At 37.4% G+C, this 19,132-nt stretch overlaps 1 protein-coding gene across 1 annotated transcript; it reads left to right on the top strand.

The window, feature by feature from the left end:
- Nucleotides 1–7,047: 7,047 nt before the first annotated feature.
- Nucleotides 7,048–18,932, top strand: LOC121903771 (interferon-induced very large GTPase 1-like). Its single transcript, XM_042421157.1, has 10 exons — nucleotides 7,048–7,939; nucleotides 8,040–8,136; nucleotides 8,255–8,352; nucleotides 10,060–10,143; nucleotides 10,254–10,321; nucleotides 10,431–10,517; nucleotides 10,973–11,027; nucleotides 11,223–11,423; nucleotides 11,518–11,566; nucleotides 14,226–18,932. The coding sequence occupies exons 1-10, from the start codon at nucleotides 7,820–7,822 to the stop codon at nucleotides 18,908–18,910; spliced, it is 5,544 nt and encodes a 1,847-aa protein (XP_042277091.1). The 5' UTR covers nucleotides 7,048–7,819; the 3' UTR covers nucleotides 18,911–18,932.
- Nucleotides 18,933–19,132: the final 200 nt, after the last annotated feature.

The raw sequence follows: 19,132 nt of genomic DNA, 5'->3' as shown, positions 1-19,132 counted from the left end.
CCTCAAAAATCATCACAGACAAACACCAATATAATTTATTTTAACGTTCTCTTTGCCATTCCAGCCAACCTCCAGTCTCCGAGCATTTGCTGGCATTAATTTCATTTTCTAATATATTAATATTATTTTATCATAGGTGCTGTAGATTCTAGAAATGGTTTAATTTAAGTGAACAACGCTTAAGTGTTTTTTATGAGATACTTAAATAGACCTGGGTTAAATTACTGTCTTCTTCTCCCAAATCTCCTCTACTGATAATGAAAATCAGTATTGTAACTCGAAAGTTGCATCTGTTGTCAATGTTTCATAATCACAGCTTCTACAAATCTACATGGTTAGATCTTCATACAGCAGAATGTAAAGATTTTGTCATTCATATTTTTCATGCTCTCCTTGTCAGGTACTGTTGCTCACAATGTTGCAACCAAAGAGTGTATTATAAACAAAACTATTAGGCTACATCATAGAAACATAGAAAATATTTCTTCACATGACATTTAAACATTACTTTAGAGGTCCTTATAGTAAACAAGTCAGACTTTTTACCATCTTGTCAAGATTAAATCATTGGTTAATGAGCAAATTCTGAACATATGGGGAACTACCTCAACTAATTTTGGTTTCACTTTTCCCAACTCATATGTTTTGGATATCTTTTATATCTAGTATTATATTTATTTTATATTATACTACAGATTATGGTCTGATTAATGAAATAGAGAATATATTATTTTACATACCAGTAGTATCAGTCCAAAAAACTAAACTGACCAATGAATTGAAATATAAAATCATTAATAACAATCAGTTATTAATGAGTCAATTCAAAATGTTTTCTGAATCCAGGAAGAATAAGACTACTTTCAGTCAAAACTGTAGCATTCAGGAGAAATTTCATTCCCAGCCAAGCCTCCTAGCATACAGTCCTTTTTTAAAGGAAAACCAAATAGTCAACATTTTCTGGAACTGATGTGGAGAGAATAGATAAGTGGGCTTTGACCAGGGGAGCAGGAAGTTGATAGAAATGCTCATTGTCCTTCCATCACTCCAATGGACCAGAGCTGAGTGGAAAATATGGCACACCCACCATCCCATAACTCCTCCATACTGGTAAAGCGAATAAGTGGGGCATGACCTCTAGATGGTGCGGCAAGCTGTAAAGGTGTTTTATGAGCATATGTCTTCAACAAGTTATCTATCAGGAGGCATGGCATCATCCCAGTATAAATGCTGGTGAGATGATCACAGCCACCAGATCTAAAGCAGCAATTCAAGCCAACAGAGAGATGCTTTAACCTTGTATAGCCTGATGTCCGGTAAGGCATACACTCACATCATTTTGCTCTTCTGCAAAAATGTGTTGCTGTTGTCAGTGGCATAAACAAAGATATATTTGGATATACTGGATGACAGAGAATTGTCACAGACTTGTTGAGTTTTTAGAAAAATAATGCCTCATAGTTAGTCACTGTTGTATCAATTCTATACAAGAGTAATGAAAAATGCAATTTTTGTTGATTAATATCATTGATTTATTTAAGTTAATTTAGAGGTACATTTTTTCATTGGTGCAATGTACAAATAAATATTTGCTTTTGTCCATAGGTTTATGAAGAGGAATTCAGAATCAGACATCATAAAAACGAACAGAAGAAGAGAAGTCAGGTACACAGCTTTAATAAATTGATTATGAATTGATTATTATTTCAATACTGTAACAATTTTCCTGTAAAATTTCAGTAAACAATGGCAGCTGTGGTCGCCAGTATTTTGGTATTTAGTACTGGTATTACATGAAACTAGACAACCTGGGGCATGTGTGATGATGTTAGTCCCCACAGTAGCCATTTCATTGTAGTGAGACCATTTTTGGAAACTTGGTCTTGCTGTATAAAATAACCTATTGTGACCTCTAGGATAATCACAGCCTCATGAAACTTTACAACCACAAACTAGAGTCCTCAGGCATTCAGAGGATGTATTACTTTCCCAGGTATATTGACAATAAGGGGTTTCTAAGCAATTTACAGAACAGAAGTGCTCCCCATCCTATCACTGAAAAATGCAGTTCACATACAGATATCTCCAAATGTCAAAAATTTTTGATACCAAATCACGGCATGAATTTTTATGTAGTGTTCCTCAAGGTCTTGGTGTCTTAATGTGATATTTGAGGTTTTCTGACCATTTTTTTATCAATTCTTGAGTGGTCAAAAATGGTTAAATTTTGCACCAAATCTGTGTAACAAATGATATCAACCCAAAAATTGCTTTCAAAATTTGAATAGGCGCCTAGCCAAAACAAAATGTTTGTTACAGATTTATGACTAGAAAAACTTGACACACAATGAACTGCATCTCAGATTAATGTTCAGGTTCCCAGCTTTCAGATGATATTCACCACTTCTATGTGGCAGATACTGTTGACCTGCTATCTCCCCCTAAAGATCCCCTGTCCCTCTCCTAAAAAAGACAAAAATGGGTTTATGGTGGGTCTCTAAGGGTTAACAGTTTCTAACTGTAGATTAATGTAAACGACTTAAAAGTTTTCTTTATGCAAAAATGTAAATAAAAATTACTGTGAATGCAGACATAACAAAATTCAAGAAAAATGTGTCCTTAATCTTTGTGATCCAGAATTGAGATCTAAATATGATTTGCTCTGGTTTGCATTTAAAAATGCATAACCACTAAAACACCTAACTAGGGCAAGTGACATTTTCATGGAATATGTATTAAAAGGCACAAATGTATGACAGACTGTAGTCTAATAAAAAATCTAAACTAAACAGATAAGGCTTAAAAAATAACACCCACATGATAAAATACAACCTAGAAAGAAAGAACTATAAAATAACCATATGAACAATAGAATCTATGTCCTCCTAACAATCCTTTTGTTGTTCAGTTGAATACCCTGAGTGATGAAAGTGAGAGACCAGCATGCTGCTAAGCAATGTAAAACATTTATGACTTTCTCACACTTATTAATAGTTCTCTCCACGAGTACATCAGGTCATTTTTTCATCAAACCACACACTTAAGAATTTAAATGTCTAAACTCTCTCTAAACTAGTGCCATACATTGAAAAAATATGATTTGGTTTCTTCCTTTTGTAACCAAACGTTATGTATTTAGTTTTGTCGGTAGATATTTTAAATCCCCATTCATTTGCCCACACAATTATGCTGTCCAGTGCTTTTTGCATTTGAGTGAAGATAAAAGGCTGTTTCCTACCCCTTTTCCATGTCCATCATCAGCAAATAGGGACAACTCATAGTTGCTCTCATCTGTACTAAACATGTAATTTACCATGATATAAACAAAAGAGGGCCGATCACATGATGCCCTGTGGTGTGCCATTTTCCACACTAAATTCTGCTGATAATGCTGTACATACTCTAACTTGAATTGTGCGATAAAGTAAAAAAATACCTTATCCAGTTGAACATTCTTCCTTGTATCCTAGCATCACACAGCTTGATCATTAATTCTTCCTTCCACAAAATATCATATGCTTTTTCTACTGCTATCACTGCTTTTTTTTGGCCAAGGCTTTTTTAATATCTATATCCAGTTTTAGCACTGAGTCCATTTTTGATCTTCCATGTCTAAATCTGCTCTGATACTAACCAATCTATAACCATACGCTCCATAACTTTACACCCTACAGACATGAGGTCTATTGGTCTATATGATCCTGGCATATGAGGGTCATTTCCAGGTTTCAGCTCTTGCATTGTAAAAAATACATTAATGGCATCTGAGTTGTCATGGCTATATTGCAACTTATCTTGCTCTCTATTGATTATCTCTTTTCTGCCCCTACACTCTCTGAACTATGTACTCGCTGACTTTCCAAGCATATTTGCTTTATCTTTGTTTCACACAGACATATTTTCAAGGTGTTAGAGGACCAGGATATTTGCCTGCTTAAATGCTCCTGCCATGCGATGAATCAAGCTCCAGACCTGACTAACCCTAGTCTGCGGCCCTAGTTTACTACAAAAGTCCTGCCAGCTATTCCTCTTTATTTCTTTTATAACCCCTCTAGCTTTTGCTCTTAGTCTTTTGTATTAATAGCATACTGTTCAATCGGATGTAATGCCTTATTTCGAGCTATGGACGATAGAATTACAGGCGTCATTCCACCAAGGGACTAATGGCTTTGCACTTGGTGCTTTTTTCATTGAGATTGGCTCAGATGCCATTGACATTATCACCTCACATATTGGGTTATATCATGTGTCTACCCCTCCCTCGCTACAAACCCTTCACAACTCCAACTGAAATCTTCTCTCAAATTCTTCCCACCTTGCCCTTTTATAGTTAAGAGTTCTTAATTTAACATGTGACTCCCTAACTAAAGTTCTGCCAAATCTACTCAGAATTGGAATATGATCACTGCCAGCGTGACCACATGCATGTAATTGTCCATTATATCCCACTCACCCACTTGAGCTAAGAGTGCTGAGGCTGTAGGTCTTCTAACACCAGCCCATTCCCATCTATGTTCCTACTTCTCCACAGTGGATTGTGTGCATTAAAATCTCCTGATCCAAAAAATGATCCAATCTGTGAGATTTGTGATCTGTTGACAGAAACAAATGTACAAAGGTTTGGACCTTTACATTATGAGATAAAAATGTGAGTATCTGCCTTTTGACATCTGGTCACAGACTTTGTCTGTGAGGCATCATCCCTGTTTTTCACTGTGCACAGTACAGGTGCAGGACAGATGGAAAATTGTGAGGAACAGGAGTGCAAAGTGTTTCTTTCTTTCTTTATGTGTTTGTTAATTTTTACCTCAAGGTAGAAAATGAGGAAGGGCGCCAGCCATCAAATTATTTTTTTATTTTAATTTATTTATATCCTTTGAGGGCGACCAGCGCCCACCAGACACGGCGGTGCCCTAGGCAACCTCCTATATGGTCTATGCCTTTAGTCGCCCTGAGAGCAGTCTAACAAGGAAAAAGTCTGAGGCTACTGGAAAATAAGCAGAAGGATATGTATCCATAATAAAGTGTTCAATAGAATACTGGCGGTATTTTTTATTGATCTGTGCCATTTTGCTGATTGACGTTGAAGCTATCCAGTTGGTTAAATTCGATCCCAACCTTGGTAATGAAACAATATTTTTCACCATGATGTCTACGTTTATATAACCTGCATGAAACAACACAGTAAGAATGAATGGGGCAAAGATGCGCTTTTTGTAGTCCATCTTCAGAACATTGTACTTTCAAAATGGCAGACCACGTCAATAACACGTAGGCCAGTGTAAGTGCAGTCAGATTCTCTTAGCACCGTGGTTTTCTTTTCCAAATTCCTTATGAATTCTCCTTCACATCTTTCCTTGAACTCCATCGAGGTCAAAGAAAAGTGGTTTGGAAAAGACGATAGGACGACCGCAGCCTAAGACACTGCATGAGGTGAAAGGAACAGTGGTTTGCTGGCATAAAAGACTATATAACTGTGACGTCACCCATTGGTTTGCATTGGAGCCAGTTTGAAGCCCAGAGTAAAAAGTCTGTCTTAATGAATAACTATAAAAATGGAGCCTCAACTTTCATAATTTTAGTTTAATTTTGTAAATTTTAATTTACTTTAAATGACACATTCAAAGTTAATTGGATTAGACAACACTTAAAAGACCCTACCTCTGTTTGGAATTGTCTTTCTCATCATTTGTTTTCTAATCTGAGGGGTTTGAATAATATTGATCGGATTGTTGTCTCTCAAATTTTCAAAAGCAAACATTCACGGCGTGGTCTCTTATGTATATGCACAATTTTTCTCTGAATAGATATTTTATATGGAACAAGGATGTGTTTTACAAAAAGAAATTTTTATTTTTTGACAGTTGGTTCAGGAATGGTATTGTATGAGTGAGTCAACTTCTCAACAAAGAGGGAAAGCTTTTTAGGTACTAAGAATTTCTCTGTTATTATAAGATCCTCGTGAACCCTAAACAATTTGCTACTGTTTTTGATGCCATTCCATCTGGTGTTATCATGCTCTATAAGGGTTATATCTTTTTACCTTCTGCTGTGACACCTTCAATTGATCCAGTTGACATGCCTATAGGAAAATTATGTTTTTTACCAGCTTCCTGTAAAAATAACAAAAAAATCCGCACCTTATTCCAAGCTGATTGTGTCTCTGTCTCATATGTAATTGCAACCTGGAATGCATTTGTTCAGGATTTATGTTGGGAAAAACAACTACATGGCAGAAATCGTTATCAAGTAATATTAAGCTTTGTGAAATATTGCGACGACAGTCCGACTGTGTGAGTCTCGGAGCCGGGGAGCGAACTGTCAATCACAGCTGTCAATCAACCCCCTCATGGGAGATATCAAAGCTACTAATCTTCTTTATATCTTACTAACAGAGCAATAATTTCCACAAGCACACTGTATTAGAGGGTCCAGATTTAGATATTGAGACCATAATGACTCATTGAAAAAACATGTATTGACTAAGTATTTCATGAAAGAAGTTGATGCCTTTTAAATGGGAGTCTATTGGAGGATTTTTTGCATTTGTATTGCACTTTAAGGGACTTCTGCATTGACTCAATTTCAAGCTGTTTCCAGTTAGACACACAACAGCAAATACAAAGTTGTCATAACATGCTTCGTCCAAGGCCTGATGGAGGGTAGTTTGCCAACATGGATGCTGGTCATAAACATAACAGCTTCATGTTGAAAATAACTCCTCTATTGGTTGTAAGAAGGTAAAATAAGGTGGAATGTCTGGATGAGAAGCAAAACAGTCTTATAGTCGTACAGCCAGAGCAATGAAAGGATGAGAAAATCATTGTACAAGCAAATGATTGTACAACCAAATTACTGTTGTGCAGCGCATCCAGATAGTCTCTCCACTTGGATTCCAGTCAGCAACCTTTGTTACATGTCGTTCCCCCTCTCCTCCCCCTAATTTCCTGTCACACCCATACTGCACCTCTCAATAAAGGAAAAAAAAAATTGTTAAAGAGGACATATTCTGCACATTTAAAGATCTATATCAATATTCTGGGGCTCTACTAGAATATTTTTTATGATTTACAATTAAAAACTCCTTATTTATCTTATACTGGTCCTTTATGCAGCCCCTCTGTTCAGCCTCTGTCCGACACAGGTCCTATCTCTTTAAGGCCCCCTTCCCGACAAGCCCACTCTGTTCTGATTGGTCAGCTTCACGAAGCTTCCTCCGGGTACATAAACGGGCTATGTAAACAAACTATAATAGCAGGATTTTCCTTCTATTTCTCCTTTACTTAAAATGTCAACTTCTTAAATCCATCCGTACATGTTCCTCAGTTTATGTAAGTGTCAGCAGAGATGTCAATCCATGAGTTTTGTTCCGTGCACCAATAATGGCATTCACCCCTCTTAGACAGAAAGTATTGTAAAAACTGTTTTGCTAAAACAGTGCTGTTGCGCCAAATAAAGTTAGCTGTGAAAGAAGTTTGATGGTTCTTGTGCTAACATGACCCAGTTCGCCACAGTCTCTTTCTCCAAACTGAACCCACTCCGGAGCTGGTTGGCAGTGTAGCCCAGGATACTGGGGTTATCTACACCAGTTAAAAGTGAACCATCTTTGTGACATTGGTGACTCTTCCTAACCCACAGATAGATAGCCTACAGGATGACACACAGTCCTAACAATTGAAATTAACAGCAGTGTATTAAATTACATTTTACAGTCTCTTAAGTTCTTGTTATCAAAGCCTGATCAGCTCGAGCATAGCTTTACAATATGCTCCTTCATCTCTCTGCAGAGCCAGCATGAGGTGGCAGTCATTCCACTAACATGGAGAGGTACGAAAAGGTGAAGGAAATTGGGAAAGGTGGATTTGGAACGGCCATCCTTGTCAAATCCAAAGAGGATGGACACCAATATGTCATCAAGAAGATATATGGCATATCTCGAGTAAGAACCCTTTGTATAATATTCCACAGTATCAGTGTTCATTTGAGCTCCCCTTTACGACCTTGCTCTTTCACATTATCTGTCCCTCTCACTTTGACAGATGTCAAGTGAAAAGAGGCAGAAATCTCGAAAAGAAGTTGAAGTCCTCGCCAAGATGAGTCATCCCAACATTGTCAAGTATAAAGAGTCTTTTGAAGGTATAAATGATCTTAGCTGTAAGTTCAAAGAATCACAGAGATCATCTACTGCAATGATATCCTGATGCATACACGTGTTTTCATGCATGTTCCTTATGCTGTATAAAAATCTTTTTAGAGGAGGGCTGTCTGTGTATTGTGATGGACTACTGTGAGGACCGAGACCTCTTAGAGAAGATCAAATCTCAGAAAGGAGAACTTTTCTCAGAAGAACAAGTAAGCTACTAACTCTTCAAGACAATCATGACTGTTGAGGATAAACCTGATAATCTTTAGGGTGAAACTGTACAACATGTGGATAGAATTCATCATATAACATTCGCTATTCCACTTCACTGTATATGGGCCCTATTTTAATGATCTAAAGCGCACAGTCTGAATAACATGGCGCAAGGGCATTTAGGGTGTGTCCACATCCACTTTTGCTATTTTAACGGCGGAAAAATGGTCAATATGCCAGGTGCATGGTTCAAAGGGGTTGTCCATAGTCTCCTTATTAATCATGGGTGTGTTTTCGGCGTAACATGCAATAAACCAATCAGAGTGTCATCTCCCATTCCCTTTAAAAGTCAGGTGCATTTGCACCTTGGCAGTAATATTGTGATGGTGCATTTGCCAAGTAGAAATAAGGAACGCTTCTCTGCAGAGGAAATGGATCTGCTCGTGTGAAAAGTGAAAGCGCATGATCCATAAGGAGCACACTGGCCCCTGCTGCTCCTGGACCCTCCCTGGGCCAGCCGAAGACCACCAGTTTAAGACCTTGTTCATTAATTTCTTGCAAATGTATTTTTCATTCAGTTTTTGAAAAGGTTTAGTTTTTTTTATTACAGCTTTGGTTTCTTTAAAATCATTTTGTTCAGTAATGGAGTAACAGATAAAATCATTAGGGTTTTAATTATTGAAAGTATGGAAACCTGATCACTGTACTCTCAAAAAAGAATATTTGTTAAATATAGTTCAGAAATTACATCATTAATTTTAATCATGTAAAGAATCGTTAACACAGTTATCAGGACTTGATCAGGTCTCCAAGGTGCTGATCCTGCTGCTGACAGCAGCTAGAAGCTGTCCAGATTTATCTCCTTTAGTTTAGTCATTGTTTTCACCTCATTTATTTCCTCGTGTCATCATGTACTGATGCAGCAGGAAAGCAGATCTGTGTCTGATCCGTTGTTGTCCATCTGTTTAAATACCTCTGTGTATTGCCACGATTTGGTCAAATAATTAGACAGTTTTATCTGTTTTCAATTGCAATTAGTTAATTCTGATAAATATTATGACTAAGCATTAAGACATGTATTTAAAAATATATAAAATTAAATATCAAATATTAAAATTAAAAATATGTTGATGTACACAATATTCTTTCACACTGTAATCGTTTTATTTGTAATCTTTTGCATGTTCTTGCACTGCTGCATGTCCTGTGTGTGTAACAAGCAGAGTGCACGCGTGTTGTGCACCCACGCACATTACTGTCTTGATAATGCGCCCATAAAATAACAGTGAAACATTACGTCATTGCCTTCAGATCAGGTTTTTGTTGCTCAATAGTGCAATCGTTCTCTGCTGCCTAGAGATAGCAATGCGTCAACAATGCGCCTGACCACACCTCATTTAAAGACCAACATGCCCATGGGCACTTTGATTGGCGCAAGTGCATTTGCTGTTTAAATAACGTGGGCACTGGACAGGTGAATTACATCTGCGTCGGTCTTAAACTAACAAAGACACTTGCGTTGCACTTGGCACCTCTTTGCGCCGGGCGTAAGATAGGGCCCCAAGTCTTTAACATGTATTTAGACTCCTTTATATATTTCTATATTATTTCTTTGGCTTTTTCTGTCATTAGAATTACAAATGATGTATATAGTGCAAGTTGATACTCTTAAGTGTGGCTTTACGTTCCTCTCCCTTTCTTAGATCCTGGACTGGTTTGTGCAGATTTGTCTGGCACTAAAGCACGTCCACGATGGAAAAATCCTCCACAGGGACATTAAACCAGAGGTATTGCTTCATGCACCACATGATCTTGCCTCAGTGATGATGCATTTTTTATTTGTATTGTATAAACTCATGATAATGACATTACATGTCTTTTCATGATGTCTGCATAGAACATATTTTTGACAAAAGATGGGACTGTACAGCTCGGGGACTTTGGAGTTTCAAGAGTGCTGAACAGGTATTTAAAATGTCACCTAAATTAATCTGTAGATCTCTATAAAGCCAAGATTAAAATGGAAATAGTAAAGCATAATACAGTCTACGTTCTATTCTATTCTTATTTCCAGCACTGAAGAACTGGCAAAAACATTTGCAGGAACACCACTTTACCTTTCACCAGAGATCTATGAAGACGAACCATACAACAACAAAAGGTACTAACTTGATGCTCTACGTTGTGTTTGTCTCTTTTGTGGTGTAAATTAACATTTAATAGTAATCCAGCAGACAAGTTCTCTCCCCACTGAACTGACTGTGAGTCATGCAGGATTAGATAGAGGTTTCTGGGAGATGTGAAGGTATCATGTCTCCTCTTTATTGAGCGAACCTGTTTGTTTATATCTACAACAGGAAGCTACTGTAGTATTGATTTCCTCTTAAACTATTTTAAGTATGAATGTAACCTGATCCTGATTTAGTTAACTGAAGTAAATTAAGCAGACATTCAGGGACAAAAATTAAAATAAGTCTAGGACTTTATTGCTGAAAAACTGATAAAGTCTGATATGTTTGGAAGCCACTGTTATTGAATAAATGTAAATCTACCCTCAGAACTGATCCCAGTTTGTCTATTTGTTTGTTCTCTCCTCTGACTTTCTCTCCTCTGCAGTGATATTTGGGCCCTCGGCTGTGTCCTGTATGAAATGTGCACTCTTAAGCCTGCAGTAAGTATTCTGTGTGTGAGCTGTTTACTAATTCATGTAAATTTAATGTATCTTAAACAGCATTATAATGCTCACATACTGATTTAGATTTGTTCTCTGTATGTCTAATAGTTGACAAACAAGAATGGGTCATCTTTCCTTTCTTCATTTTTTCTGCAGTGGTTATAACTGTGTACTAAATGTGTTTCCTCTCAGTTTAATGCTGACAATAGCATGCACTTGGAGGTGAAGATAGTCCGTGGCTTCTACCCTCCTGTGTCTGATCACTACTCCCAAGAACTGCGTTCTCTCCTGGCACAGCTGTTGAAACACGACCCTACAGAGAGGCCCTCAGTCAGCAGCATACTGGAAGAACCTTTCCTCTCCTGTAGGATACAGAAGTTCCTCACACCACAGGTGGAGAGCACAGTTAGTTGTCTTTGATACAACCTGAATTTACATAAAACAGACTGTATTCCGTTATAGAGCATTTATTCTCTACTCATTCCAGATCATTGCTCAGGAATTTGGCCATGCCTTTCTTCACAAGCAGCAACCAGGTAAGCAAACTCTTAATCTCTATAAACAGATATCGGCATACAAATGCAGAATCTGAAGGAAAGGGACAAGATTTGATATCTGAAACGTTCTGGTTTCCGTTTATGTTTCTGGTTTTCCACAAACAGTCTGTGGGGATCAAAAGAGGTGGAACGCATTGGCCGAAATGTTGTCTAGACCTAAAACACCCACGAAAAGTACTGGAAGTACTGTTTGTGTATTGTGTAGAGAAACGTTCAACTTGTGTAATAAAAGAAACAAATTATTTTAAGTTTACTTGCAATTTCCTTTATCAATTATTAACTCTTAATTTTGATATTATAATCTTTAGCATAATCTAATTATTAATACATGGGGATGAAATAAACATGTTAATGGGAAACAAAAAGGAAATGAAGTGATGAGACAAATCAAAGTCGCAAAAAATAAACACCTCAAAGTCACCTCAACAGGTGGAGAGAGAGAGAAAGACGGAGCAGCATCAGTTCAGAGTGAAGCAGGTGGAGGTGAAGATGGTGTTGATATAGATGTTAATACTGAGATAAATTCAGACAAACACACACTTGAGCCTAAATGTCTCCACAAAAGGAAAGCTGCAGCATTTAGTGATTTTACAGTTTCTTGATGATCAATTTCAAATCCAAGTTTAATGAACAAAAAACTATTAATTATATTATGTTCATTAATAAAAGCCTAACTGCTTAATTTTTGTTTGTAATAGTTGCTTTTTAGATATACAAGTCTATGTTTAATTAAATATTTGTGTTGTGTTTGCACTGGCCTTCAGAGGCCAGAATTTTCCCCACATAACTGACAGTCGCATATTACATGACCTTAAATCCAGCAGAATACATAATCAACCTCTGCAAAAATGTCTCCTATTATTTACACAATCTTCCCTGAAATGCATATACAATAAGGAGAGATGCACACACTGCAAACACTCACACAAATGAATTGCAAACAGCAGTTTCAGCTTGGTATGACTGTTTGATAAATGCAGCACGTTTGGTGCCAAATGCGTCACATATGCACTTGAAAAACAGGCACACAGTCTCTCTCTCTCTCTCTCTCTCTCACACACACACAATAGAAGTTTCATTCAGCAAAACATTTGCCTTGTATGCTGATAAAATCTGCCCAAAACATGACTTTTATGTAATTCTTTTTTTCATTTTCAAAGACATTTTACATTGAGTAATTGAAAGGACCAAAGCATCATATTTTCTCACCCCTAGTGGTATCAAGCAGTGCAGAAAACTTTAGTTTTATTGTTCAGGTTTTGAGATATTTGTCTCTGAGAATTCTGTCTCCATTCTTTTGAATAACAATGTTTCTTGAAAGAAATGTTACTTTTGAATTATTTCAAAGTAGTTTTTCAATGCTGTAAGCACCAAAAACTAAATTCCATTCTCCTCCATTGTGTTAGCATGGAGGCAAAAATTAGATAAAATATTGATGAGATATTGTTTAACCCTTTAAGGACAAGAGGATTACATTCAGTTTTCCCTGACACTTACTGATACTTTTAATTTGAATATTTTATCACAATATTATATCACAATATGGTAATTTTATGTAAAATCCATAAAATAATTGAATAGACGTTTATGTATTGCAATAAACTGTGCATGAATACATGACATCAGACAAAACTCTTCAAATACATAAAATAAAAAAAGAAGACTGCTTATTTAGACTGTAATATTTTGTAATATGACATACACTAACGTAACCAGGTTATAATCTCACAGAAATCAGACTGCTTAAACATCATCTGGGAAACCTGGTTTCCATAATCAGAGCTAGGCAAGAGAAACCTGATTTCCCCTGCTAGATCTCTCCTGGAGAGAACTGAATTCTCTGTCATGTAGTATACACTTAACCATTACAGAGATAATTATATGTAGCCATGTATCCTCTTATTCAAAGTAATTAAATATAAAATCCAACTCAAACTGAAACTGACACTAAGTTATGTCTAGAGGTCTGAATAAGTTGGTTTCTACAGCTGAATAGTTAACTGTAAAATTCAGAAATATTTGCTGTTGTATGGAAAAAATGTGCTCTCATTAGAGTGCATGTCCTCTCACTGTGCTATCAGTCACTCACATACACACACACACACACACAATAAAACATAGTGGATGTGTTGTCCAGAGGGAACAAAGAAGGTTTCAAGTGTGTAATTATATCGGGTTGGAAGTTGACCACTGAGAGGTAATTCCAATGAAAACTGTTTACATTATTTCAGACTGACAAAGTCTCAGGGAGAATATTTACAGTCATTCTGTATTTTGGTCCCGTGTCAACAGTCAGTTTTAGTCACTATAAAAAGTCACCAAAATACTTTGTCAATCTTTTGACCTGATTTTGCTACAGTTCTACCAACAAGACCTGACAATTTAATTAAAAATATTAATTAATTAAAAAATACAGATCACAGACTAACACCACCAACAGAATACCTTGAGACCTATAATGCTAAAAACAGAAAATATTTTTTGGGAAAATGTCAAATCTTTTACATTGCGGTAGTGACACACACACACGCACACACACACACACACACACACACACACACAGAGTCAAACATATAGTTATAAAGGTTGCTGATTTGTATGTTGTTTATTTTTAAAGTGATTTTTTTCTCTTTCCTAGTCTTTTTCAACTTTCTCTCCAAACTTGGACTGAGGAAATTTTATCCCAACAAGCTCACTCTTCAGTCTCTTCTGGAAATCAACAAAAACAGCATTTATGATGAAACTGTTGAATCATTGGAGAAAATACCATGGTGCTTTCTCAGGAAACTCTTTCAAATCAAAGCAGAATGCAGAAACTATACACAACTATCAAACAATGATGATGATGAAGATGATGATGATGAGGAAAACAATTATCTCTTTGACTTTGACCTGGTCACTGCAGATGACTCTGCAGACAACAAGGTTAACCCTCTCGACCTCATAGTCGCACTCTTTCTTTGTGCTGACAGCTTCTTGCAACAGGAAATGGCCCTCAAGATGACAATGTGCCAGTTTTCTGTCCCACTGCTGTTGCCTCATGGTGATAACAGTCAGTGTTCCCTGATGCTGTGGGCTCTAAGAGACATCGTCAAAGAGTGGTGTCCAGAGGATTTGTCTGAATCAAGAGGGTTTGTTGAAGACAACATTGTCCAAGCAAATATACCATTCTTTACTTTTGTGAGGCTGAAAATCTGTAGTTTGTCCAAGTCACAGATGTTGAATAACGTTCTCAGTCGTGGCCAGCAGAATCACAACATCTTCATACACAGAGATATGGAAGGAGGAGAACTTAAAAGAAAAATTGCAAATGGTTTGGTCGAGGTTTGCTGGTACCTTCCCTGTGGCAAAAAAAATCTTGACATATTTCCAGGACCAGTTGCCTTTGCCAATTTGAGAGGAGACATTTCTGAGTCACTCGCACAATTCAATTTTCTTTATCAAGTGTCAACTGCTACCTTTGTGTTCCTGGACAAAGTTGAAGAAAATGAGCACAAGATTCTGACTTCTCTTCAAGATGTGAAATCCAAACTCTTTTTTGTTGTTAATCGAAAGGACAACTCTAGAGAGGACATGATGTCTGTCCAGACAACACTGAAAGAGTTAGAGCTACCAAAAAGCAGCGTGAAAATCAAAGACCCAAAGGTAAATGTTGCAGAGTTCTTAAAGAAACTTTGTGTGTCCATCAAGACCTCACTGCCAGATGAAACTCCCACATTGAACATTGTCAATATGGTTGGAAAAGCTGTTGAACTTGGTCTGTCTGTGGATGAAAACACAAGTGACAAACAAAAGAAAGCAGTTGAGGAGATCATGATCGACATTGAGGAGCGAAGTATACCAGACTACAAGAAAGAACAGCTTCCTTTTCAGGGAGTTAAGTGGAAAAGATTATCGCAGCTAGAGAAGGAGGAGTGTAGATTGAAATATGGTGACTCAGGACTTGAACAGAATAAATGCCAGCTACAGGAAGAAAAACAAAAAATTATGGAGGAGCAAAGCAAACAAAAACTGTCCAAAGGAATGAAGAGTTTCATTAAAACCTTATCCACAAGTGACAAAGAAGAAAGAGATTTTTTCCTTAAGTGGATGAAACTCAAGTTTAACACACATTCACGGAGGAAACTGTCTGAGCTGCGCAAAAAATTCAAAGAGCAATGCAAGAAGAAAGACATCAAACTCATTGCAAAGTTAGATCAAGCTTTGATGGAGAGTTCTTTAGGAGTAGAGCATTACATGAGAGAGATGGGACTCATCTATGAGTTCTCAATTGATGGTTTAAGAAACACTGCTGATGAAATATCTCGTCTCCCTGGTTTGGCTGCTGAAATGCTGTTGGATGGATATCCTTTAGAGCTCTTGGATGGAGATGCTTCCAACATCCCAGAAAGATGGGTGACAGATGTGCTGATGGAGCTTCACAAGAAGGTTGGAGGGAAGAGCAGACTGTTAGTACTGACTGTGCTGGGTGTTCAAAGTACAGGGAAGTCAACACTCCTCAACACCATGTTTGGTGTGCAGTTTCCTGTCAGCAGCGGCAGATGCACAAGAGGAGCTTATATGCTTTTCCTCAAAGTTGGAGAGGACATGAAACATGAGTTGAATTATGAATATATAGTTCTCATTGACACAGAGGGTCTAAAATCTCCTGATTTGGCAGAACTAGAAGAAAGTTATGTGCATGACAACCAGCTGGCAACCTTTGTGATTGGTTTAAGTGATGTCACCATCATCAACCTCGCCATGGAGAACTTAACAGAAATGAAAGACATCCTGCAAATTGCAGCTCACGCCTTCTTGAGAATGAGACATATTGGAAAAAGGCCAGTTTGTCATTTCGTGCATCAAAATGTTGCTGGAGTTTCAGCTCATGCAAAGAACCTAACCGATAGAAAGAATCTCTTGGAGCAGCTCAATGAAATTACACAAATTGCTGCTGAAATGGAAAAGAAGCCTTCTATTAAAGCTTTCACAGATGTGCTGGACTATGACATAGACAAAAACAACTGGAACATCCCAGGACTCTGGCATGGAACCCCTCCGATGGCACCAGTGAACACAGGTTACAGTGAAGCTGTAGCAGATTTAAAGAAAAATCTTTTGGCAACAGTGAAAACAGACCAAAGCAATGACGTCTCACAGATCCCAGAGTTTCTAGAATGGATGAGAAGTCTCTGGAAAGCAGTGAAATATGAGAACTTCATCTTTAGTTTCAGAAACACTCTTGTGGCTCATGCCTATGATAAACTTTGCAAAGAATTCAGTCAATGGGAATGGCAGTTCAGAAAAAAAATTCTCTCCTGGCAAACAGAAGCAGAGTTGGAAATCTTAAATTCTGACAATGAATCTGAACTCCAACATTTAAATGAATTGTTTGAACCGAAGAAATCAGAGGTGTCAGAAAAAATAGCATCCGAAGAAAGGAAAATGAAGGAGAAACTTACAAACTACTACAAAAAGAAAGACCAGAATGTAAATCTGATAGAAAAATACAAAACTGACTTTTTCAACAGCATCAGTAGTCTCGCAAAGGAAATAGTTTATTCCGTGAACAACAGATTGGATTATGTCCTTGAGCTAAAAATAAGTTCAAAAAAGGCTCAAGACATTCAAAAGGAATACAGAGGCAGGATTGAAGACAAGGTCAAGAAGCTCCTGAGTGACTGTAAAAACTCTGATAAACTGTCTGATGAACAGCTGACACATGAGTTTGAAAAGATGTGGACTGAAGCCACTAAAAACGTGTCTGGCCTGAAAGAGCGAGATATCGCAGCACAAATTCTCAACCAGTTGAGAAAAAATTTTGCTAACCAGAATGTAAATGAGAAATTCCAAAACATTGAAGACCTAAAGGAGATTGGGAAGACTCCATTTAAAACCAGATATGAACATATAGACCCCTTCATGAAGAAAGTTGAATGTCTGCTTTGGGGAGATTTGCAGAACATCGCTGACAGTGTCATTGAGTCTTGCATACAGTTTGTGCTTGATAAAACAAAGGAAAACACAGATTACCACGACTCTTTTACAAGGGAGCTTCTTAAAAAAATTGATGAATCCCTTAAACAAAGTTACAAGCATCACAAAACAAATACACAGTTTGAGATTGACCTGAAACTTCACATTTGTGGCATTGCCTCAAGGGAATTCCTCAAAATGCACCAAAAATTCTTGTCAGATAAAGATCCTCAAATTCAGCTGCAGAAGTACAAGACTCATTACTTGTCAGATTTTCTTGATTTATACAAAGAGAGAGATGATTGTCAGCGCAAAGCAAAGCATTTTGTCCAGTTTTGTATCAAACCTGCTGTGGAAGAGTACATCAACAGATCTCTGGGGATAAACATTGTGGATGAAATTTTGACAGGTTGTCATTCAGCAGAGTTCAGTTCCCGCTCCCCTTTCCAGTACAACATTCAGGAAGAGTTGCTGCAAAAGGATGACTTTGACAGTTTTGTCAAGTACATTTGTAAGTATGAAATATATGTTAAAGATTGGATATTTCAGCAAATCCAGCAACAAATGTTAGAGGACAAAACTTTGTGCAAACTCAAACAAGAGAATCTGAAGGTGATAGTTCACAAAATCACAAAAGCCTTAGAACAGGCCACAAAAGGACCAGATGGTGTTCAACTGCCAGATAACAATGAAAGCATCACAGAGCTCATCAGCAACATGCGGAAGTATTTGATTAAAGACATCTCAATTTCAGTGGAGGATGAAAAAAGAGCCCTGTTTCAAATTCAAAGCACATGTCATCCATTTATCAACAGCCTCAAAATGTCAATAGGAGACTTGAAAGAACAGCTTCAGGAGGAATTCTCAAAGTCTGAAAACATCACTGAGACTCTGAACAAACTTCCAATCAAACCACAGAATGAGCTTTTCAAGCGCATGTTTGGTTGTGGAAAACAATGTCCATTTTGTAAAGTTCCCTGTGAGGCAGGAGGCAAAGGACACGAGAAGCATCATGCAGCTGTTCATCGACCACAAGGTCTTGGTAGGTACAGGAATGAACGAACTCAGAAGCTGAATGAAACACTGTGTACAACTGATGTGCAAAGTGAAGGTAGATTTAAAAATGCAGACACTAAAGGAGAGTGGCATCCATACAAAGACTACACCAAGTACTATCCAGACTGGCGCATTCCTCCAGATCCCAGCATGGAGGCATCTGACTACTGGAAGTTTGTACTGGTAAAATACAATGACAGATTTGCTCAAGAATATAAGGCCAAGCCAGCTGATGTTCCAGAGGCCTGGAGGAGAATCACAAAGGAACAAGCACTGAAGGGGTTAAAAGATGCCTTCAACATAAAGTGAACAACGTACAAATGTCTTTAAACAAAACCAAATTTTAGACATGCAAGTTTTTTTCTAACAAAAATAAACTCTTCGGAGAGGAACATGAGGACATGAGGACTACAAACCTTACGACTTTCAGCAGATCAGATCAGTCAAATTCAATCAGTTAAATTCAAAATACATCAATATTTTTTTAATGTATATTGTTTTGTTTTTTATGTAACTGACTTTGTGGTTCAA

This window comes from Thunnus maccoyii, chromosome 1 (genome assembly GCF_910596095.1).
Source record: "Thunnus maccoyii chromosome 1, fThuMac1.1, whole genome shotgun sequence".
NCBI lineage: Eukaryota > Metazoa > Chordata > Actinopteri > Scombriformes > Scombridae > Thunnus > Thunnus maccoyii.
This window is presented reverse-complemented; position numbering and strand designations above follow the sequence as displayed.